At 39.6% G+C, this 26,244-nt stretch overlaps 1 protein-coding gene across 1 annotated transcript in view; it reads right to left on the reverse strand.

The window, feature by feature from the left end:
- Positions 1 to 4,028: 4,028 nt before the first annotated feature.
- Positions 4,029 to 26,244, reverse strand: part of LOC124722102 (zinc finger protein 257-like) — a 94,611-nt gene continuing 72,395 nt past the window's right edge. The window contains exon 5 of the mRNA XM_047247300.1: positions 4,029 to 8,342. Coding sequence (XP_047103256.1) covers positions 7,385 to 8,342 — 958 coding nt within the window. The 3' untranslated portion in view covers positions 4,029 to 7,384. The remainder of the gene's footprint in view (positions 8,343 to 26,244) is intronic.

The raw sequence follows: 26,244 nt of genomic DNA on the forward strand, positions 1-26,244 counted from the left end.
GCAGTATCATGTCTCCCATCTCATCTACATCCCCTTCTGTTTCTATAACAATGCCTGCAAGTTCATCTCCCTTGTACAGACCTCTATGTACTCCGTCCACCCTTCAGCTTTTCCTTCTTTGCTTACAGCTGATCTTCCATTTGAACTCATTATGCATGTTATGCAAGGATTTCTACTTGGCCTTGTCTCTTTACCTATCTGATCCTCTGCTGTCTTCAATATTTCATCTCTCAAAACTATCCATTCATCTTTTACTGTGTTCCTTTCCCCTGTTCTTGTCAGTCATTGTCTAATGCTCATTCTGAAACTCTCAACAACCTCTAGTTCTACCGAGCGAGATGACACATTGACTAGCACACTGGACTCGCATTTGGGAGGACGACGGTTCAATCCCGCGTCCGACCATCCTGATTTAGGTTTTCTGTGATTTCCCTAAATCGCTCCAGGCAAATGCGGGGTTGGTCATTTGAAAGGGCACGGCCAACTTCCTTCCCTAATCCGATGAACTCACTGTCTGGTCTCCTCCCCCAAACAACCCAACCCCTCTGGTTCTTTCAAACTTATCCACCTCAATTTCCTACCTTTTTGAAATTTCTTCAGCTTTCATCTACAGTTCATACCCAATAAATTGTGGTCAGACTCCACATCTGCCCCTGGAAATGTCTTACAATTTAAAATCTGTTTTCTAAATCTCTGTCTTACCATTATACAATCAATTTGAAACCTTCCAGTGTCTTCAGGTCTCTTCCATGTGGACAACCTTCTTTCATGATTCTTAAACCAGGCATTAGTGATAATTAAATTGTTGTGTGTGCAGATTGTTACCAGGTGGTTTCCTCTTTCATTCCTTTCCCCCAGTCTACATCCACCTAAAATTTTTCCTTCTCTTCTTACTACCAAATTAAATACTCATCTCCCTCACCTATCTGAATAATTTCTTTTATCCCTTCATACATTTCTTCAGTCCCTTTATTATATGCAGAGCTAGTTTTCATATAAACTTGTACTACTGTGGTGGGTGTGGGCTTCATGTCCATCTTGGCTACAATAATGCCTTCACTATGCTGTTCATGGCAACTTACCTGCATTCTTATTCATTATTAAACCTACTCCTGCATTATGCTTATTTGATTTTCATTTAGAGCCTCATATTCACTTGACCAGATGTCCTGTTTCACCTCCCACCGAATTTAATTAATTCCCACAATATCTAACTGTAACTTATTCATTTCCCTTTTTAAATTTTCTAATGTATCTGTCTAATTAAGGCATCTAACATTCCACACACTGATCTGCAGAATACCAGTTTCATTTCTCCTGATGAGACATCATCCTGCGTAGTTTCTGCCTCGAAATACGAATGAGGGGACTGTTTTACCTCTGGAATATTTTACCCAAGAGGATACCTTCATCATTTGCCCAAACAGTAGAGCTGCATGCCCTTGGGAAAATTATGGCTTTAGTTCCCCTTGCTTTCAGCTGTTAGCAACACTAGCACAGCAAGACCATTTTGGTTATGTTACGAGGTCAGATCAGTCAATCATTCAGATGGTTGCCCCTGCAACTACTGAAAAGGCTGCTGCCCCTCTTCAGGATCCATACAATTGTCTGGTCTCTCAACAGATACCTCTCTGCTATGGTTTCACCTGTGGTACGGCGATCCGTACTGCTGAGATACGCTAGCCTCCCCACCAATGGCTAGGTCCATGGTTCATCTTTCGAAACAAAAATTCTTGTATGAAATAGGACTTGCCCTGAAGCAACTTTTGGCTTACTTTCAAATTTAGCTTTTTTTTTTATCTTGGAAGCATTTAATATCACTATGTAAGTGATTTCAAATTGTGACTGGATTGGATTCATGGGGTTAAAGGGACCAGACTACACGGTCATCAGTCCCTCCATCCTACATGCTTCAAGCTTTTGATATCAGCATTATTCACACATTTCTCAGGTAAAGTCAGTTTTAATTAAGAGACATAAATGTCATGTGTCTAGTGTTATAATTATAGATGTCACTATTTCTTCTGAACTGTAGTGAATTATTTATAACAAATTTTATGAGTGGAATATACATATAATTCCTTAAACAATTCTCTATAAGATGATTATGGGTGAGCAACACACACATTTGTGGCTTACTTTAGAAACATGTTGAGTTTTTCTTCAAGACGACTTACCCCAAAATATAGTTCTGGATGAGAACACTCACTTAATAATATGCTTCTCTTAATGACTCAATGACAGTGGCGGCTGAACTGAGGTGGTTGCAAAACTAAATTTATTTTTACAGTTTAAATTCTTGTAACCATGTGCACCCCAAAAAGTTCAAAGGTCCTGCTAAACTCAATAAAGCTTGCTTATTCTTTAAATTTATTGTTGGTGTCATATGCTTCATTGTGGGAAACTGAACAAATTAAATACATGGCTTTTTTTTATCTGGGTCACCATTTGAAGGAATCCAGTCAATAATTCTTTTAAGCACTTAATTAACAGTATCTTCTACTGTTATGTCTATTGGGGATCAATTATAATCCTTGTGGAACTAGTAAAAAGAACAAATTCTGCTCAACATGTATTAAATACATGAGAAGAAACAGTGGACTTAATATTGAATATTGTAGAACTCAATGAATTTCCACAACTCATACAAATTACGTCTACAGCTGTTGAATTATATAGCACAGCTTTCTGCATTCCTTTTACTGATTATAATGAGAGTAATTTGTTAATTATATTGTTCATATAGTTGAGTGTTGAGTAAACAGTGATACAGTGAGTGCTTACGAGTACAATTTCACAGAGTCACAACAATGAGGAAAACCAGAAAAATGAAGATGACAAACTGTACCAACTTATCAATTACACTGCAGATAACAGATAGCTACATGAATGACAGTGTGTGCTATTACGAGAGAAAAAAAACCTCACTGATGTTGGTGAAACCTCATTGAAAGATGTATTAGTGAAAGACAAAGAAAACTGCGTTTAATTACTTGAAAGCAAACAGAGGTACAAAAACGGAGCATTACCCTCAAGATGAATATCAGTAAGCAATAGTATAATGTATCTGCAGGTGAAAAGTACAATTTTACCCTCAAAGCCTATAATGTCACTTATAATTTCAGTCCATATTTAACTTAAAGCAATAAAACTGTAATGCTCAATTTGGCAAATTCTGGCTCTGAAAGGCTTCAACATTTCCTATTATCTACAAAAATGGAAAAATATTTAAAAATAATAAAAATTTTCCTGTTACATAAAGGGAGCTAGCAGCAAGTAACTGAATGAATCTTGATACACTTCCATGTATCTTCATTTCTTTTATAATATATTTTGAGAATATTTAATGTGTTCACTCAAATGCTAAAACAATTGTTTTTCAGATTTTCTAGCAAACAATGAAAGTCAGTCATCTGGAAAGTTCTGGCAGGAGACAGTTTGGCAAAATTTGCTCCAAATGTTTGTATCAATTCTCATATGGACAGGTCACTACACATGTAAACTGAATACTAATGTGGAGTTTCAGAGCAGCTGATATCTGGTGCAGATTACAAAAATGTTCTTGTCATGATGAACTGTCCATGAGTAAGATTTAATTAATGGTGGTTTCCCAGCGTTTACCACATTACTCTTCTTCCCCCAGGCAAATTGTGCATGTTAACTTTTGAATAACTGAACATATTTTGTTGGCTGGTCACTGAGAACTACGGAGAATGTTCAACAAAATGTTGTCCTCTCTCCAGATTTCCATAACTAGTCAATTGACAGTAGTGTGTGTGTGTGTGTGTGTGTGTGTGTGTGTGTGTGTGTGTGTGTGTGTGTGCGTGTGTGCGTTTGTTTAGAGAATGCTAAAGGTGGGAAGTTCATTAATAGTTAAAGAAATGATAAAAAATCCCAAAAAATCAGTCTTATCACATTGTACACAAATAGGAGGCCACCAGATACATTGACACAATAGTACTTAAAAAGCACAATATACATATATATATATATTTCTGCCACATAATGTATACAATAAACTTCCTGAAATACAAAATATATATTTTAATAAATAGTAACACTATGAAACAAAGTCAAAGTCAAATACAGAAAGTACCGTCACCAATTCATGAAACTCTACAGTGACATAATTCCTCAAATTATAAAAGTTTATAAAATATTGTTTGTAAAGCACATGTTAACTGCTCTGTGAAGTGACTAGTAGCATTCTGATGTTCTTTGTCACAAACAGTGTGTGTGTGTGTGTGTGTGTGTGTGTGTGTGTGTGTGTGTGTGTGTGTGTGTGTGTGTGTGTGTCTCCAAACTGAGAGGTTACCAAACTCGCACTGCAACACAACAGCATACAACATGTTGTTAATACTGACAATCTAGTAAAATGAAGTGCAGCCACTTGAAAGTGGGCAAGTTACTGAATATCAATCACACCTTCAACAAAACATTTTCAAAAATGAATGCTGGCAGCTCATTTTAACAGTATTCATGATATACTAAATACATTGAACTTGCCACAATAGATATAGTAATTGTTGTCACGATCACATTAACACCTATTGTATGTGTTATCCTTACACCTACATTCTGTAGCCTAGGTCATCACAAATGTGGGATTACTATTTCTTTTAATCTAATGTGGAAAATGATACAATAAAAGTGTTGCATCATCCAATATATTAGTTTTAGGAATGAAACATTGACATATGCTGAATTTCAGCAATCATGACTCTGTTTTCTAAAAATAGAGTGACATTCTCTACACAGTGAGCTAGGTGAGATTCCAAGCTAAAAAGAAAAGCAATATTAAACAAAAAAGTATGACAAGTCCATAGGAAACAGATGGCATGAAACTCCACTACACTAATGGATATTTGAGCTGCTGGCAACAAACATTTTAATACCATTAAACAGGACGCTGTCTGTCGGAGAACAGCAAAAGTAAGATGGTGGCAGGATCAATTTGGAGCTTTTGGTGAAGGAAACTTTGAAGTGAACTGGAAAGACACAGGTCTAATAACAATGCACAAGACACCAAAAGTACTACATCTCTGCTAACAAACAATAAAATTCATACATACAGACAATATTGCACAACAGTTTCTATTACAAAAACTAGTCAATAACATTTTTAAACTATCAAACAATAAAAATAACATTTAAATAATAATTAAATGCATAATACAATTTCTGCATCTTCAGTCCCTATATTGAAGCAGTGAAATACCCCTAACACTGAATATATTCTTCTGTTCTTAACCACATAGTCCTTTCTACGTTAAACGTACCTATGCAAATTTACCACTCCTTAATGAGGTAGGCATGTATTTTCTGTAGAGATAACCAATCAGACTACAACATTACAATGGGCTAGAGGTCACCCATGCATACATGAGATACATAATTGTTCACAATGCTGCAACACTGAATTTGGTCCCAATTTAACATTTACTTCACCCTGATATGTCACAGTGTGTCTTTTCTGCCATTACATGCGCAGAATGAGAAGGTAAACACACACTGAAGAAGACATTTTGTTTAATACAAGTCCTTGCCAAATTAATATGGAAAGCATATAGTCAAGTACATTTACTTCACTAAATACATTAAGCATTCAAAATTTGAATAGAAGCTACAAACAATTAAAGATCATTACAAAAGGAAATGAAAAGTATATCTACAGACAAGTACAAAGAACTAAGAGAACAAACCTTCCAGGTAAAAGAAAATTAAGTTTTACATATGCTACATTTTGTCAGTTTAAAGAATAAGAAGTATAACAAATGTATAATAACACTGTGCATGCCATATCATTGCAAATATAAACTGGGGTATTGGGAGTAATACACACAGAGAGAGACAGACAGACAGAGAGAGAGAGAGAGAGAGAGAGAGAGAGAGAGAGAGAGAGAGAGAGAGAGGGGGGGGGGGGGGAGGAGGAGGAGGAGAGGGAAAGGGAGGGAGGGGGTTGAGAGATGGAGTATGGAGGGGAAAGAAACAACAGGAAGGTGGGAGAATAAGAGGAGGGAAGAGTGGAGATGGTTGGAGTACTTGGGATGGGTATAGGCCCTGTGGTGGAAGTAGGAGGGTATAAGGGGTGAGCACTACACTACACTACACACTTATCATTACAGTTGCCGATACAAGACAGTTACACACCTCACACTCACAGTGGTGTCCACTATAAGGGCCTGAGCCACATGAGTAAAATAAATCAATCGTTCACACAATGTGCTTTAATGAAATCGTAATTTGAGATGTGTAACTGAAGGAAAAAAGTGTAAAGGATGATGGGAAATTTAACTGAGAGAAAGAGGGGAGCTGTAATGGAGAGAGGGAAAATGGAAGAAAGGAAATGGGGAAGAAAGCTGGAGCGAGGAAGGTATGATTACAGGGAGGTGAGAGAGGTGTTTCGAAGAGAGAGGGTATGTGTAGGATGGTGGTAGTTGAGTATGTCAGAGAGAGAGAGAGAGAGAGAGAGAGAGAGAGAAATGGAGGGAGTGGAGTAGGGGAGTCAGTACGGGACACAGGAAGGAAGATTAGTGGTTATTGTGCAGTCAACATAGACGTCATTAAAGATGGAGCACAAACTCTGAATGTTTCGAAGATGGGGAAGGAAATTGGCTGCATCCTTTCAAAGGAGCCATCTTATCATTTGCCTGGAGCGATTTAGGGAATACAGAAAACCTAAATTTGGATGGCTGGATGCATATTGAGCCATTGTCCTTCCCAATGAGAGTCCATGCCCCACCTTGCTTGGTAGGAAGGGAAGGAATGAGGGATGGACTATGGGGAGAGAGGGAGTCGGGAAGGAAATGTAAAGAGATGGAAGAGGGAGGAGAAGGAGGGGGAAAGAGGAAAGAAGGAAGGAGGAAGGGGAGGGAAGGAGGAAGGAAGGGAATGGAAGAAGGGAGGAGGGGGAGGTAGGGATTGAGTAAGCAATGTGTGATGGAGAGGGGGAGAAAAGTGTAATTAAGGTGAGAAGTATGAGGTATATGTGAGAAAGGAAAGTGTCCGGGATACAAGGTCAACTGCTTATGACATGATAGAGGACAGTGGGAAAATGTTATAATAATCTTAAACTGATGCATGCTTCTCTAACCTGGTAACTGTTTTAAAATAACAAAATTTCATGACAAATTAAAACTGTATGCCAGACCAGTACTTGAAGCTAGGCTACAGGCATTGTGACAATTATCCAAACACACAAATCAATCTGTCTACCTAAAACCTCCAATCAACCAGAACCTTTGCTCTAATTTAAATGTTACTAAAAAGATGAAATTTATAATGAACAGCAATTTTTAATTCATTCTAAAAGAAAATCAGTGAATGTGCTCTCCCTGCAACAGTCCATACTTCATGATAGTTGAGAAGAATAGGGAAAACTAGCCTAAATGTCTTCCGTGTCAATACTTGCAACTTTCGGCAGAGGACAGCTGCTTGAGCCTCTGATTTCCATTCCCTGCATGTCAATGCAAAATGTACGGTTTTTCATTAGGGATACAGACAAATCTGTTCTCTGAACACTAGTATAATGCTTCTCATGGATTTTATGATGTCTGACTAAATGTTCTTTGCGAGTAAATCTCTTATGACACACAGTACAAATGTAAGGTCGCAAGATGGTCTCCTTCATACTACTAGCTGTCACTTGCCAGTGTTCATTTTCCTGATGTTTGATAAGGTGCTCATCTTCAGAAAAACACTGTCCACAGAAATTGCACTTGTAAGGCTGGTCTGTCCTACTGTCTTCTGATTCCTTCTTAATATTTTCAGTTGAAGACCCTGCAGTCACAAAAATTTTATTAGGATGCAGTTCTGAAAAATGAGTAATGTTTCGATGCCTTGCCAAATGTTCTTTTCTTGTAAATGGTTTCGAACAGATGTCACAATTATAAGGCCTCCCACCTGTGTGAGAAAGAGTGTGTCTCGACAAATGTTCCTTTCTGTTAAAGGCTCGGCCACATAAATGGCAAGGAAATGGTTTTACATCTCCATGCAATGACAGATGTCGTTTTAGAGAACTTCGGCGAGGAAAAACTTTGCCACATATACTACAAGCAAATGTTCGGAACTCAACACCAGCTCCATTATTGTCAGTAGTGTCTCCAGATAATGCTTCTGCGAGTTTGTAACACTGGCCACACAATGAACAAGAAAATGCTGCCTTGCTGATTATGTATCGCCGGTGTGTTACCATAGAATTTGAACCATGCTTTTCAAAAACATCCCACATCTGTGGCAGTTTCTCTTTCCTTTTCTGCTGAACTTCAAAAATATCCTTATCAGTTTCAGCCTCATGCTCTGAGAATTCCAGGTTTATCTTTTCCTCATTACTGTTTGAACCCCTGAAACAACAATAATGCACATATTGACAACAATAAATAAATAAAGAAAGAACTTTTGATAAGATTCATAAATCTAAAAATATGGTTGATATCTCTCACTCAATTGACAAAAGCATTAGCAACTAATAACAGACATTAATCTTTAAATTACACACTTATTTAATATGTAATAAACATGCATTATCAAGCATTTGAGAATTCCAATCAGACTGACCAAATCAAAGTACATTAACTACTCCCAAATGTGTAATGTGTTATTATGGCACCAAATCAGTCACAATGTAAGTGTAAATTCAACTGTGAAGAAAACCTACCTCGAGATCCAAACCAATAACAAAGTGGATAACACTTAAATTGTGCGCTTGACTGATAGCATCTCCAAGTTTTCCCCGGTAGATGGATATTGTCAAAGCAGAATCTTTTCAGTAAAGCATGAGCTGCATCAGCTACAGCTATGAAGTTCTACAGCCACTTTCATCAGCACCAAAGTAGGGTAGCTTGACCTCTTGTTGCAGTCTGCTTGTAGTTTCTCAACTTCTGACTGCCTTGGTTATTATATTGTCCTCTCCACACTTTTATGTGGCTTTCGAGACTATGCTTGTGTTGTACAGGCACAGGGTGAATTGACCACTGCCCAGAAACATTGAGAAGCTGCATTTGCACTGGCTGATAGGCTTCAGGCTACTACCCTAAGGTGCAGCGATGCTGGAGCACCTGTAGAGAATGCTGTGATGACTCTGGTGCCCCTGTAATCCCCATGTCACCATTTTCCAGTGTGTAATATCTGACCAGTTTGTCCTCACTTGAGAGTGAGTCGTGGACAGGTGGGATTGCGTGTCTCTGGGCAGAAAGTGAATGTGGGAACAGGGTGCACAAGCTATGACCTTGAGCCATAGCAACAGTTATGAGGTGCTGCCCAGTGCTGATAACACATCTGAGCCAGTACAGGACACCTCGTTTGTTGGGCCAGTAGCCAATTTTCCAGTCAAGTTTACACAAGCACAGAGTACACGTACATTGGTCGTTGGGTATTCCAATATTAAGTGGGTAATAGAGTGCCTCTGGGGAACAGCAGCTACATTGGGAAAGAAGAACAGGGTGCACTCAGTCTGCCTGGAAGTATTGTCCAATATGTGGAGGTGGCTCTGGTCGCCTGAACCTACTGGGTGCAACCAGCTGCAAACTGTACCTCCTGTCAGCATTAATGACACTTGCAACCTGGGTTATGAGTCTGTCTGTCCTTTCTATTGGATGGCTGGTTGAAATGGTAAACAGAATTTAGCCACACACATGGAAATACTGTTTGCAGCATCACATCCAGTACTGATTGCAATCCTCTGGTTTCGAGCTGAGAGAATGGCCTAAACTAGAGGCTCAAGCAACTGTATGACTATCTTGGATGCAAGTTTCTCATTTTCCACTATCAGGCGGAGAACTGTACCCCTCAAATAGGTTAGGTGTGCTTTACACAAAGGAAGCAGCTACTCGAATGTGACTTGCCAACTGGGTATTTTTAGGCTGATTCCTCCACAGGGTCAATGATGAGTTACCTGCCATAATCAGAGAAGGATCACTCATGTTACACTTGGATGAATACTTTTGTCCTTGCTTATCAGAAAGAGAATATGATAATATGGTATTAGTAACCTGCAGGATCATCCATAGAAAGGTCCCAGAATTTGTCTTGCTTATGAGTTAATAATGCCCACACAGTATTACAAACAGAAAGCGGGCTGAAACCAGAATCGCACAGCAGTGAAATATTAAATTCAGACTGCATATGTATCACAGGGGAAGGCTAGATAACTACGGTGGTGGCATATTTATTGACACAAGGAGTTCAATAATATCTACTGAGGATATTACAAATTTTGGTTGTAAAATAATGTGGGAGGAGTTAAGCATACAAGGCACTGTGGGGCAGATCATTTAAGAAAAAAAATTAATAAATATTGTAATTTCACTCATCAGATTATAGCATTAGAGGGGAGGTTTCAACTTACCAGCTATAGAATAGGAGAGTCATGTGATTAAATCTAGTGCCAGGTACAGGAATTTGAGAGGGATTTAATTACAACTTCTTTGTGAAAAATGCTTTGAGAAGTTAGTAACAGAACCAATTCGTGTGGATAATGTCTTACACCCCCAAATATACAAAGGAATAATCCCAGTGGGATGGAAATCAGTACATGTGATATACATGTACAGACAAAAAATGTTCAAAATTTCAGAAAAATTGGACAATTTATTAAAGAGACAGAGCTTTTCAAACTGACCAATTCACTAATATGTTGGTCCACCTTTAACCCTTATGCAAGCAGTTATTTATCTTGGTAATCATTGATAGAGTTGTTGGATGTCCTCCTGAGGGATATCATGCCAAATTCTATCGAACTGGCACATCAGATCTTCAAACTCCTGAGATGATTAGAGGGCCCTGTCCATAATGCTCCAAATGTTCTCAAATGGGGAGAAATCTGGTGACCTTTCCGGCCAAGCATGGAGACAAGCAGTAGAAACTCTCACTGTGTGCAGGCAGGAATCATCTTGCTGAATTGCAAGCCCAGGATGGCTTGCCATGAAATGCAACAAAACGGGATGTAGAATATTGTCGATGTACAACTGTGTTGTAAGGATGTAGCAGATGACAACCAAAGAGGTTCTGCTATGAAAAGAAATGGCACCCCAGATCATCACCCATGGTTGTCAGGCGGCATGATGGGCGCCAGTCAGGTGGGCATTCCACCGCTGTCCAGGGACATTTTCGACTTGGAATCTCATTAACTGGAGTAGAACTGTCTTCAGTTCTGAGCACCTCTTCAAACTGAGTCCGGATGACCAGTGAAGACACGTCTGGAGATGGCCCGTAATTCCCAGACAGTATTCAGTACAACACCATACTGCCACTTAGTGAATGAATTATGAGCTTACCAAGTAACAGATCAGATTTGTAACTGGATCAGAAGACTTAGAAAAGGCAAAGCAATATAGTGTTCTCACTGGGATTAAATGATGCACAGTTAATTTTGCGAGTACCCCAAGCAAGTGTTACAAGGTCAGTAACATTTATAATATATGTGAACAATCAAGTGGATAATTTCAGAAGTTCAGTGAGGCTGTTCACAAATTATGCTGTTGTCTACAGTCAGACTATTATGCCAAAAGCCTGTAGCGAAACACAGGAAGACCTGAAGACTGTCACTCCAAGTACTGGCAGTTGACCCTTAAGGTAGATAAATGCAACATATCATGCATACATAGTAGTAGGTGAAGAAATACAATACTTCTCAATTACACTATTGGTGACACACCACTGGAAATGGTACCAGCCATAAAACATAGGTTTTGAGTACTGTTCATCAGTCTGGGATCCTTGCCAGGTGGATTAATAGAAGAGAGAGAAAAAATTCAACAAAGAGCAACATGTTACATCACAGGATCATTTGATAAGTGCAAGAATGTTACGGAGATGGTCAAAAAAACTTCAGCAGAAGACACTACAGAAGAGGAATAGCATATTCTGAAGAGGTTTATTGTTGTGATTCATAGGAGGCAGACAAATATGGAAAAACCAAAAACACATCACCATGCCCAATATGGAGTAGGAAACCTTTTGGCATTCCAGTCGCTTCAGAGTGGGTAAACAAAGGTCCTCTATAGTTTTCAATGGAATCTTATATCACATTTCCTGCAAAATATTGCCAAGTTCAGGCAATGATGATGGAGGTAGATATAAATCGCACACCCTTCTCTCCAAAGCAGACCACAAAGACTCAATATTGTCAAGATCTAGTGGCTGTGGTGGCCAGGAGAGAAACAATTCATTCTCATGCTCATAAGGCCAGTCCTGGACTATGCCGGCTGTGTAAGCAGGGCCCTGTCATCTTGGAACACAGCATCACCACTGGGAACAAACACTGTACCATGGGATCATCCTCATCAGATAAAATGGGCATAAAATCATTGGCATTAATGCAAACTTCGAGAGTAACCATAGGTGCCATGATATGGCTGTCCAAATCATCACTGAACCCCTGTCACGTTTCACTCTTCAGACATAAACTTGGCCAGAAGTTGGAAATAGCGTGAAACAAGACTCATCCGACCAAATGACATCCATCCATTGCTCCACTGTTCGGGTTTTATGGCTTCGGCACCACGTTTTCCTCTTACGGACATTTGCATCACTGATGAATGGTTTTGGAATTACAGCTCATCCTGCATTTCCCTATTTACGGAGCTTCCTTTGTGTTGTTTTGGTGGTGATAGGGTTCACAAGTGTGATATTAGTTCTGCAGTGACTTTTACAGCTTTTTGTCACAGTCCTCTTCAATTACCATCTGTCATGATCACTCGACACACTTTTATCCGCATTGTGAATTAGTGCACGACATTTTTCTTCTTTCCTTGTGCGCAGTATAAATCTTCTATATGATGCCTCAAGAAACACCAAACACTTTGGCTACCTTGGTTACAAAAACCCCATCATACCAACACCAAAAATTTACCCACATAAGAATTCACTCAGCTCAAATATAATGCACTCACTCACAACTACAGAGAACATAGTTCCGATACTCCATACTTGCAATGTATTGAGGACATTGCATAGGTGCCTTTAGTGGTCAAATACAACAATACAATCTGGAGGCTTGGCTAGCATCTGTATTTATGTTAAAAAAATGCATTTCTCATGGTGTTTCCAATTTTTGTCCAGCCCCTGCACATTCCAAGAACAGCTGAGCTACAGTTTACTTTCTAGCACATACCTCTTGCAAAATGAGTAACACACTAACAACAATTCTGTGATGAGTGTTTGCATGCTTATGTTTCCAATAAAAGTGTGACGATAAGAAGCTTCTCTGTTCTTCGCTGTCACAATCATTATTGTCTTCCTCATTTTCACAGAACATTGTACCCTCTCTTGCATTTACTATCTTGTAATTTCATTTCATGCTCAAAACAGTACATCTGTCTGCTTGCTGAAGAACAACTTTTGTCGTAATTATAGTAATGAGTGCATTCTTTCTATCAAATTAATCAAAATAAAAATGAATTCTGAATGATGTATAGAAATGACCAAATATTATGCTGTTACATTAAAAATCTTACAGTCTTGATCAGTATTTCTGTTTCCTGTGGTCATGTGTTTTTTGAGATTTTTGTTGCATTTTCATTTATTCTCAACACTAGTTATTTCATTCAGCCCTCAGTCTCTATTCACATACATAGGCATGTTAGAAAGTAATGCCTCTGAATTTTTTATAGAAAACTCTTAATAGCTTTTTAAATAAAACAAATGTTATTAACATTCTACATCTTCATTCTTCATGTCTACATATTATTTCTCAACATAGTTACTCTGGTGATGAACATATTTCTCCCCACAAGAGACAAGTTTGACTTTGTTAATGGGCCATACCCTTACCTCTTCTTGCACTGCTTCATCACTATCAAAGTGAAATTCTCCAAGAAGTTCTATAAGTTCTGGAAACAGATGAAAATTGGGTCTGGCCAAGTCAGGACTGTGTGGAGGATGATCGATGACAATGTTGTACATGTTGCAGTACTCATGTGTGGTCTGGCATAGTCATGATGAAGGAGAAGATGCTCCATGCACATACAAACTCTTCAAATTTGAAACTTCATTACAGCACACTGTTCCTCATGTGCTAACATAGTTACATCGCACACCATCATGTTACACGTTACTGTTCAGAGCCCTCTAGCGGCAGAGTGCTGCAAAGATGTAGACATGAAGAATAAAGGTGTATGAGGGGTGTTCAATAAGTAATGCAACATATTTTTTCTGAAAGTAGGTTGTTTCCACTAAGGATTCTTATACCTATATTATTTCCCACTCTTTTCACTACAAAACCCTATTTTTTGATATAACCTCTGTTTAATGTGATGGCCTTATGCCAACTTACGGGAAGGGCCTGTATGCCCCCGCATAGTAACACTCTAATGGCTGATGTCGGAGCTAACATCTTCCTGCATCCATAACCTCCCCATCATCTATGTGCTGCTTCCCACACAGAGTGTACCCTTCATTGGGCCAAACAGAAGAAAGTCGGAGGGTGTGAGATCTGGGCTGTAGGCACACACCTTTGAGTACCCCAACTGGTGGATGAGTGTGTCAGCACTACCTACAGAAACATCCAGTTGAGCAGCAAGGTGTTTGATTGTGATCCACAATCAGTCACTTCGAATGAGTGTGTCCACATGTTCCAACAATGCGGTACTCACAGCTGTGTGCGACAGGCCGGCAGACGGGAGATTGGACAGGTTTGTATGACCTTGTTGTGATGACGACAGATGCCTCACTCAACAACTCACCATGCCACCACTGCCACGTCTCTGCAGACATTCTGGAAGTGCCTACGAACATATGTGATGCTCTGGTTTCCTGCCAAAAGAAACTCAATGACAGCTCTCTGCTTGGAACACACCTTCATTAAAGACACCATTTTGAAACTATGTATAGCACTTCCACCTATCTGAACTTCATGAAACTATAGGGGCTGAACTGGGAATATTCCACAATGTCCTACAACAAATTCCACATTTTTTTCAAATGAAACTGACTGAGAGAAAAATGTGTTGCATTAATTGTGGAACATCCATTATACAATGTTAATACCATTTGTATTATTTAAAAGGCTTTAAGAGTTCTCACTTAAAAAATCTGGAGGCATTACTTTTCAGCACATCCTCACACCTTCCAATGTTTAAACAATCAAAATTTCATTAATACTATTAATAACAGGATTACATTAGTTTTATTCACCATCCTATCACTTTAATGTGACCACCTGTCAACAGCCTGAATACGGTCCCTATGGATAGATGCATAGTTGTGTAGCTTCACTGTACCCTTCATAATGATGAGGTCACCCAGGGCATGCCTCAAAAATATTCCCCAGACCATAACACTCCCTCCCCAGGCCTGGAACCTTCCGAAAATTGTTCCAGGATGCTTGCTTTCAGACCTTTCATGCCGCTCACACCAAAGGCCAACTGTGTAATGGAGAATAAAATGTGATTCATCTGTAAAGGCCACCGGTCGCCACTCAGTGGATGTACAGTTGTTGTACTGGTGTGCAAATTCCAATCTTCATCACCGATCAACGGCAGTCAGCATGGGTGCATGAAACACATGCCTGCTGTGGAGACCCAGACACAGCAACATTCACTGAACAGTTGTTGCGGAGACAATGTTGGTAGCCCCTTGGTTAATCTGGGGGATCAGTTGCTTAACGGTCGCATGTCCATTAACACATAGATATTTCCACAGCTGTCGCTCACCCATCTCCTGTGGTGCACCACAGTTGCCTCAAGGCCAGTTTTGTATAGCGCCATTTTGTCACGCATGGTATATTTTCACCATGGTGGCACACAAACAGTTTACAAACTTAGTCATTTCAGAAATGTTTGCCCCCTTGGCCCAAAAGCCAATGATCATGTCCTTTTGGATGTCAGATAAATCACTCCATTTTCACATTACAACAACAACTGCACTGTTTTCCATGTTCCCCTGACATACTTCATATACCTTCCACTGCTAGTGCTGCCACCTGTGAGTAGTTACTGAATGTTGATGTTGAACATAGGCAGTGATTGTATGAATGTGACTGGACCAAGTACTATAAGTCTGTAAAATCATGTTGTACTCAAGAATATTAATATTATTTGTACATTTTGGTATCACACAATTGAGAATAGATAGTTTAAAAGGTCATTCCAGTGGCAGCAATTAAATTTACAATCCAGCCTCATTAGATATGGAATAACTCCATCTAGCACTGGGAGTCTAACCAACTCAAAATGATGCGCCTGTCAACATGGGTGTAGATGGCAGATGGGATATTTATTTATTTTACTTGTTTTAGGGAAGTTCTTGTAGAATGTAAATACTTTAGTATTAAGACAGACCACTCACTGAAAAGCAGAAGCAATGAGCCATCGATAGGTACACACAAAAGTATGAAAACTTTCTAGCTATTATAATTATCCTTCAAACACTCTCTCTCTCTCTCTCTCTCTCTCTCTCTCTCTCTCTCTCTCTCACACACACACACACACACACACACACACACACACACACACACACACACGGTGCCATCTAGACTGACAGTGCCAATGCTACTTGCAGCATGTGGGCTGGTTGTTGTGGGGGTAATGTCGGGTGGGGTGAGTACAGGGAGAGGGGCGTGAGTGGTAACAGGAGGGACTGAGGGTGGGGTTAGCAGGCACAGTTGTAGCAGCCAGTGGGAAGCAGCACACACTGAAGGCTATGTGGGGACATGAATTGGGAGGGGTTGACACGATGGAGGATGAGGAAATTGTTGGGTGGAGGATGCAGAAACAGTGTGTTACCTGAGATTGAGGCCAGGGTTATTACACAAGTGGGGGACGTATTGTATGGATAAGTCCCATCTGTGTAGTTCAGAGAAGCTGGTGGTGCAAGGATGGATCCAGATGGCTTGGGTTGTGAAGCAGCCATTGAATTTGAGCATGTTATTTTCAGCTGCATATTGTGCCACCAGGTAGTCAACTTTGTTCATGACAATAGTTTGGCAATGTCCATTCATCCTGGTGGACAGCTGGTTGGTAGTCACACCAACATAAAAGGCTGTGCAGTGTTTCCAGCAGAGTTGGTATATGACATGGCTGTTTGTGAAAGCACGTAGTCCAGCCTCTGATGGGGTAGCATAAGCCTGTGACGGGACTGGAGTAGGAGGTGCTGAGTTGATGGATTGGACAGGTCTTGCACCTTGGTCAGCCACAAGGATATGATTTCTGTGGCTAGGGATTGGGAGGGGGAGTGGCATAGGGATGGACTGGGATGTTGTGTAGGTTAGGTGGGAGACAGAACAGTGTTTTAGGAGGGGTGGGAAGGAATTTGGGTACAATGTCCCTCATTTCAGGGCAGGATGAGAGCTAATCAAAGTCCTGGCGAAGGATATGGTTCACTTGTTCCAGTCCAGGGTGATAGTGGGTGATGAGGGGGCTGTCCTTTGTACCTGATTCTCAGGAGCGGTGGGAGAATTGGGTGTGTGTAAGGGAATATGGCATAGGAAAGCTATTTGTGGACTAGGTTTGGGGGGGGGGGGGGGGTAATTGCCTGTCTGTAAAGGCCTTTGTGAGGCTTTCAGCATCTGAGCAAGAGAGTTCTGGTCATTGCAGGTGGTTAGGCTGAATAGGAGAATTATTTTTTTTTTTTAATTTTATTTTATTTTTTTCGTGTGGAAGGGATGGCAGCTGTTGAAATGCAGGTACTGTTAGTGGTTGGTGGGTTTAATGTGGACATCGGTGAGATGGAGGTCAATGTCCAAGAAGGTGGCATGATGAGTAGAGGAGGACCAGGTGAAGTGGATGTGAAGGAATGTGGATAGGGTGTCTTCGCCCCAAGTCCAGATCATGAAGATATCATCAATGATACTGAGCTGGCCTATGGATTGGGAGCTTTGGGAGGCTAGGAAGGTTTCCTCTAGATGGCCCACAAACGAGCTGGCATAGGAGGGTGATATGCAGGTCCCCATGGCTGTATCGCGGACTAGTTTGTAAACATTCCCTTCACAGAAAAAGTGGTACTGGGTCAGGATATAGTAGGAAAGATGTTTATGAATTGATGTGGTTGGATTGAAGTCTGATGGATGTTTGGACAGGTAATATTGGATAGCAGAAAGGTCATGTTAATGAGGGATGTTGGTGTATGGGCACGTGGCATCAACAGATGAGTAGGGTTCTGGGAGATAAAGGTGTAGTGATCATCCTGGCCTCAATCTCAGGTAATTCACTTCACTGTCCCCACAACCTACCCCCAACAGCTGACCCTTCCTTCATCCGGTCACCCCCTCTCAATTCATGTCCCTACATAGTCTTGAGTGTGTGCCACTTCCCAAGGGTCTGACTCTACCACCACCACAACCAGCCCACTGCCACAAATAGCTTTGGCACTGTCAATCTAGCCAACACCATGTAGGAGTATGAATGTGTGTCAGTGTGTGTGTGCAAGCAGGTGTTTCTTCTCTTATGTGTGCCTATTGATGACTCAATGCTTCTGTTTTTTGGTAAGTGGTCTCCTTTAATTTTGAAGTATTTACAATTGACAAGAACTTTCCTACAAGATTTATATGCCTTGTGGCTTGCTTCCTTCCACACCTCGTGCTGTCCCTCCTTTGTTACACCGGGTGTATATGTGGACAAAGAAAAAAAATTCCTGGATTTTTCCCGGTTAAAAATACACTTTTTCCGAACCATAAAACTTATCAACCTTTTCAATGGTTAAGGTTTTATACACTGGCGTGGAACTTCCAGGCACTTTAGAAAACAAACCATTCTCCCCCCCCCCCCCCCCCCCCACACACACAAAAAGAAAGAAGCGCGTTTTAGAAAGATCTTTGACGTGCAGCAGCACGTACGCTGCATATTTTTGTATTATGAAAGTATATATTTGAATTCCACCAAACATAGCACGTTGGTTTCTGAAGCATTGAAATCGAGATTGTGATGCACTTTAGTAAGCCAATAATAGTTGATGTCGTGTGATCTCGCCAACTGATGATAACAGATATTCAAGGCATAGGACACGTGACATAGTCAGCCAATAGCAACCAACATCACTGCTCAGTAGCGCGAACACATAAATAGGAAAAGTTAGTGGTTTAAATTAACATACATGGTGTAGCTACAAGATAAGCTACACTTTCACATATAATATTGGTCTGTTTTGCAAGTGTTAGACTTTAATATACATCACACAAATGTGCCAGTAAAATTTTAAATAATACACAAACTTCTGGGCTCGAAATTGTTGCCCTTTCAGATTGTTAGGCTTTCAATGAGAATAAAATGCTCTGTGATTTCGCACACATAATGTAATTCATCCTGCGTAAAATGAAATTTACTTTGAAAATAACGCTTTTCAACCACCATTCACAATATTTTCCTGCGACCTGTTAGAATTAATTGCAGCAGTTGTCAGAGCGCCAGAAAACTGTGTTACTATGCACGCGCAGCTACGATGACGTAGGAAGCCCACATATTCGCATCTACCGCAGTCTAACATAACAGACGTGACACTCACTATTGAAAAAGTTGTTACTGTTTGACAGCTAGAGCGACACTAGCACTCCAAGGGGTGAGAAAGGAGAACTTCAGATGAATCATAAACATAATATTTGTTTTGCATCCCTTTCCTATGTGATTTACAAAATATTTGAATTATTTTTTGCTATCCACGAGTTTGTGTAATATCAGAAGACACAGATGTTCCTAAAAATTATTCTAAAGTAAGCTGAAGTAGGGATAAAAATCATGAATCCAGTGGCAAGTTACAACACATTCGTGAAGAAACACTTGTTACGTTGGATACAACTGTAGCTTACCGCATTGATATCAACGGAATATAAACACATAGATTCACACATAAGAAGCACAGACATCTCTACATGCAAAAGGGATTGACACCCCACTTGTCTTTCTGTAGGCCTACTGTGTTTTAGTCATTGTCACCTGTTGCCACAAGCACGACCTCCATCCATTATATTATTCGAAGTGGGACAAGCAGTTAAGTCCTCAAAGCCAATAAAACTGTTAAAAGTGCTGTCATATGTTAAATTTGCCATTAGAGATGTTTCATCCAATGAGATATGCACTAGTTTATCATTATTGGAGAACTGCTGTACCTTCCGCATTAAAAGGTGGAACATATTGTCACTTAACCCACATTTTATTTGTATGCCTTCCACATACCTATGTAATGATTTATTGATTCATCCTATCAATCTTTCCAGATTGTGGGAGATTATATATAATACAGTAATTATTTCAGCAGATACATTAATTTTAGCTTTATCCGCAAAGGTTCTTGCAGTAGCTGCACTGTCTTGTTTCAAGTCTTTTGCATCTTAAATGATCTAGAAATTCTGCTACTGAATAGAGGCAATGATCCAATAAGAATGCCCTTAGGGTTTTACAAAAGAGTGAGAATGATGATATGTCTTTTACTTTATTTGGAAGACTATTGTAAATTTGTGTAGTGCTGTTTACTTTGGAGGTTTTATAGGCTGATGTCCTTATTGACTTGACATGAAACTTTACCGTTTGTCTTGTATCATGTTCATGGATACTAAAATTTTCATTTACATCTTTTAAATTGTTTCTAATATATTTGCAGATTTCTACTATACACATACAGGGAAGAGGGAGAATTGATGACTTGGAAGAGGGGTTAGCAAGAATTTGTTTGTCGAGCAGGTTGGATTGCTCTTACAGTTCTTTTTTGAGTTAAGAAGATGACTGAACTAGATGGCATATTTCCCCAGAATATAATTCCGTACTGGAGGATGCTGTGGAATTGTGCAAAGTAGGCAGTTTGGACAGTGCTATAACTTGCTTTGACAGAGAGTAAACGCAGACTTTAACATATTTTATTTAGTGTTCCATTAATTTTGTTTATATGTGTGTGCCATTTGAAGTTATTTTGAAGCCATAAGCCTGAAAACTTTGTTTCCGGAGAAGATGAAACTTTGTTGGAGTTTATTGTCACACTGGTGCAGCATGAATCACCTTTTAAACAGAAATTTAGGAATGTTGCTTTTTGGTATTTATCATAAATTTATTCAGCTCAAACCATCTATTTAGCTGTTCTGTAGTATTATTAACAGCTGTTTGAAGCTGATTTGGGGTATTTCCTGTAATTAGGATGATTGTGTCATCTGCTAAAAAGAGTGTTTGTTTGTGACTCAATGTTCAGGTCTAGATCATTAGGAGAAAGAGGATTGGTCAAAAAATGGATCCCTGAGGGACTCCTTTATTTAGAACTTCTGCATCTGAGAAGCATGTCCTGGTGTTTTCCTTTAGTTCATGTTTTGTTTGTAGTTTTTGTATCCAGTTTGTCAAGTGCGAAGTGAACCATTTTATTGCAGTGTCTCTAATGTCATATACTTGGAGCTTTCCCAATAGTTTGCTGTGGTCCAGTATGTCAAAGGCTTTACTTAAGTCTAAAAATATGCCAGTGGCTCTTTGTTTTTTGTCTATTGCTTACAGAGCATTTTCTATAAAATCATAGATTGCACTGGTTGTTGTTTTATTTTTCCTGAATCCATGATGAGAATCAGTGAGAATTTTGTATTATATATTACTTTTTCTATGATTTTACTAAAGCCTGATAATAATGAAACTGGTCTATAGTTTTCTATATTTGTTTGGTCTCCTTTCTTATGGATAGGGACTACTTTAGCAATTTTTAAACTGTCTGGAAATGTGCCTGTCAGAAAAGATGAATTTACTATATCTGCAAGAGGAAGTGAAATGTTTTTAGTACATTGCTTTATGATGTAATCAGGAATATCATCAATCCCTGATGACATTTTCCTATGAGCTGATGCAGCACTGATGATTTCATCTGGGGTTGTTCCATCAATGTAGATTGAAGAGGAACAAGGGTGCACTTTGTTTTTCTGTTTCTTTCTAGTATCTGTTTTGTCACTGACTATTAAATTATTTGTGATCTCTGCAAAGTCACATTTAAAAAGATCTGCGATGTGTTGGGAGTCAGTTATACTCTTGTTCTCATGGTTACGAGTGATATTTTCCATTTTATGGGACACTTTATTTGCTTCCTTCTTTATGACTTTCCATACTGCTTGGCTTTTATTTGCTGGTTCTGTTATGAACTTATCATTGGCCATTTTTTTGCCTGTCGTATCACTCTTCTGTAGATTAGAATGTATTCCTGTATGTAACTGTTTAGAAGAGGGGATATATTATTGTTTTTCCTGTATATGAGTAATTCTCTTTTCCTCGCACTTGATATTTTGATCTGTGTTGTTATCCATAGCTTTGTTTTTTTTTTTAGCTGTGTCTCTTATGTCTTGTGTTTTGAGAGGGAATGCAATTTCAAAGTAATCAATGAAGATGCTAGAGAATTTCTCAAACTTTTTGTTGGTGTCATCTATTTGCAAAAATTCTTCCCACCTATCTTCAGATAACAGGGAGTTGAATACACACTGATGGAAACATAAAACATTCTGGAAAAACTTGTTTGCCTTACTGCTATAATATAATAAATGTAGAGCAAACAGGTTATTTTCGTCTTTCCATCTTGTAGACGGCATGCTAATCTGGCTTAACAACAAGTCAAGGGCATCTTTTTTTTGAAATAGCAGGATTCTATAGTCTTCAAAATTTGTTTGTCCTTCTCCACTTTAATCCTTCTGATGCAGTTTCTGTTGCTGTCTGTACTTGACCTTGTCTCATAACAATTTTGCACGAAGTCTAGCGACTTGCATATTCTGATACTTCGCACGCTTTTTCTAGATACGAGTAACTGCACTTAATTTTACCACTTCGTCAAAGGAGGTCTGTGTTGAAGATTCAGACGAATCTGGCACTGATATATGGAGAGTTGAACTGGCTGCTTCTGAGCCATAGGAGTGTTTTACAGATTTAGACGGATTGTCGAACCTTTGTGGCAATTTCCTCTACATTGTCAGTTGCAGTGGCTTATTTGAAATGTCAAACAATGTGGTTATCCGCATTCCACACGAGTTTATTATTGTCTGCATTCGTGAACTGGTTTTGTTCGACGTGTAGCGGACAAAACTTAATTTTATTATAAAAGTAAACAGGGTATTTTTTCATAAGATCTTCTCGTCTGCTATTCATTAGCCATTTTATGCCCCTAAAACGAAACATTAATCATCAATATAGATGTAGTTTGCAAGTGAATCCTGATGATACAGTTTAGTAACATGATGGTATATACCACTTAGGGTCCTTAGGAAACATAAAAAAAGATGTGATGTCTTTTTCTTGTTTCTGCTGCACTTTATTGGGCTACACTGCACTCCCATTTGTAAAAGCCATTGTACAAACCAAAATAAACAACTACTATTCGCATTCGATTTCACGATCACTTGGAACTTAACAGAGAACTGGCCACTTGGGGCGCAGCAGGCAACAAAATCGAGGCGAAGTGTCACAACTGTTATGTTAGACTGTGGTATCTACATAGCATTAAGAGATCTTACGTACGTCGTAAACGAAACATAACATCAGAGGGTACTCAAACAGCATCGGAATTTTGTAAACCAGACTAAAATACATAATTCGGCTGAAAGTGCACATTCGTATGTCCAGATTCACGAAGAAGTGAGCCCCAACTGGACATTTAACTTTTCATTGTGGTTTTCGGGCTGCAAATTTTCTTCGAGTACCAGTACTGGAGTATGTTTGGTTCTTTATGGCATAACGCCATACGTGCCAGGAGATAAAAACAGGTACTTGTAATTCAGCAAACAGTTGACACTAGCCAATACTGCGGAATAAAACACTTCGTTACAAATAAACTGACTGCCTCTGCGGAAATGATTGATAAAAGCCAAGTTTCTTTGGCAAATCGACAAAAACAACTTCAGTGCTCTGCAAGGCAATTAATGCTTGACTTCCAAAAACTTGGAAATAAAATCAAATCAGGAAACTAAAACTAATAACATATTTTAGCCGGAAACAAAAGAAAAATTCAGAGTAGGTATTAAAATCCATGGAGAAGAAATAAAAACTTTGAGGTTCGCCGATGACATTGTAATTCTGTCAGAGACAGCAAAGGACTTGGAAGAGCAGTTGAATGGAATGGACAGTGTCTTGAAAGGAGGATATAAGATGAACATCAACAAAGGCAAAACGAGGATAATGGAATGTAGTAGAATTAAGTCGGGTGATGCTGAGGGAATTAGATTAGGAAGTGAGACACTTAAAGTAGTAAAGGAGTTTTGCTATTTGGGGAGCAAAATAACTGATGATGGTCGAAGTAGAGAGGATATAAAATGTAGACTGGCAATGGCAAGGAAAGCGTTTCTGAGGAAGAGAAATTTGTTAACATCGAGTATAGATTTAAGTGTCAGGAAGTCGTATCTGAAAGTATTTGTATGGAGTGTAGCCATGGAAGTGAAACATGGACGATAAATAGTTTGGACAAGAAGAGAATAGAAGCTTTCGAAATGTGGTGCTACAGAAGAATGCTGAAGATTAGATGGGTAGATCACATAACTAATGAGGAAGTATTGAACAGGATTGGGGAGAAGAGAAGTTTGTGGCACAACTTGACCAGAAGAAGGGATCGGTTGGTAGGACATGTTCTGAGGCATCAAGGGATCACCAATTTAGTATTGGAGGGCAGTGTGGACGGTAAAAATCGTAGAGGGAGGCCAAGAGATGAATACACTAAGCAGATTCAGAAGGATGTAGGTTGCAGTAGGTACTGGGAGATGAATAACCTTGCACAGGATAGAGTGGCATGGAGAGCTGCATCAAACCAGTCTCAGGACTGAAGACCACAACAACAACAGCCTTCCATAAGTATGTAAATGTATTTTGATTCACTTGCCATCTCACTGCCACAGAAATCCGTTTTCATTTGGCGTGAGAGTTGTAAACGAAGAAGAAACAGCAAAATCACTAAACCTAAACATGGGTCACGTAGAGACTACTGCCCTCTCCACTGCAACTTCGACTGCTCTGCGGATGCGCTACCAAGCTTGGCTGCTTGTTGCTACTGCTGATAACAGCTACAGTAACAGCTGTACGCCCATGTAGCCGTAAGCGGAAGCAGGTACATACGCGACTCAACTGCTCAAACGAACCTAATGTAAACCGTTGTGACGTAACAGTCAATGGAATCACTTTGTTGTTATAAGGTATTGAATAGTCTTCGTCCTAAGCGCTTTCACACATTTTGGTGTTGGCAGACGCTTGTGTGTGCTTTGGTTTTCTTTCCCTCGTTTATGTTTTATTGTTGCAGTACCTAGCTAAAGCAAAATTCTTCGTTAGAGTATCAGTTCTTACCAGTTAAAATTACAAAAATTTAACTGAAAACTAACACAATCAAAAATTCCAAAGTGTTTCCCTGTTTTCTCCTGGATTGAAAAATTCCCGTGTTTTTCCCAGATTTCACATTTGTCCCAGTGCATATACACTCTGTTACAATATGTCATCTCCATCCCTTGTCTTCCTGTATTGTCCATCTGCATCTTTTCCTGCATTTTTCTGCCTGCTTCTGTAATACACACATTTCGCCTGTGCCGGATAACATCGCATGGTCGTGCACAACTTTCGTGACGTCCGGCAGTACCGGACATAGCCATTACAACCGCACTGCAGACTTTTCTATGTAACACTCATCCATTGGATCTCAGTTATAACACCTCCCAGCTATCAACCACAACATTTAACATCCGAATCCACCCATCCCTCCTCACACATGGTTCTAGTCATTACTTTCGTCTTTCCTTCTTTTTTCCCCCACATGTAACGATAAGTTATGCGCGATCTAAATATCATCATGCCACAAAACCATCCAATTGTTCCCACCATAATTTCTTCCACACTTTCCACTAAATGAACTGAATGGGGCTTAATTTCCTGTTCTCCTTATAACCACCTAACACTTTCACTCGCCCATTCCCTGTTTCTTATCATCATTCCTACCCTAAGGGACCCTGGCTCCACCTTTCTGCACCAGAACAGAAAATTATCCCTTTCCCTGGCAAAAAAAACAGTCCCATGTGCTGGTCTTTAAATGTTGTCTAAACCATGTAATCCCCACCCTGATGGACCAGACCACAAAAATCCCCTTCCCTGGATTCCACCCCTCCTTTCACAACAGGCTACACCTTTCTAGATTCCAGCAGTCCTTATCCCTCATGAACCTGGTACTGCAAAAACACCTCTCCATGGCACAGACATCCCTGACCCACCTCTACTCTCTACATAAGATACTGTTACTGTGCAATCTTCATTACATACACAACATTCTGAAATAGAAACCTTTGCACTCCAAAACCTGCATGTGCACTCCAGACACCACTGCCACTAACTGTCCAACCTGTTGACA

The sequence above is a fragment of the Schistocerca piceifrons genome, chromosome X, assembly GCF_021461385.2.
Source record: "Schistocerca piceifrons isolate TAMUIC-IGC-003096 chromosome X, iqSchPice1.1, whole genome shotgun sequence".
Lineage (NCBI taxonomy): Eukaryota > Metazoa > Arthropoda > Insecta > Orthoptera > Acrididae > Schistocerca > Schistocerca piceifrons.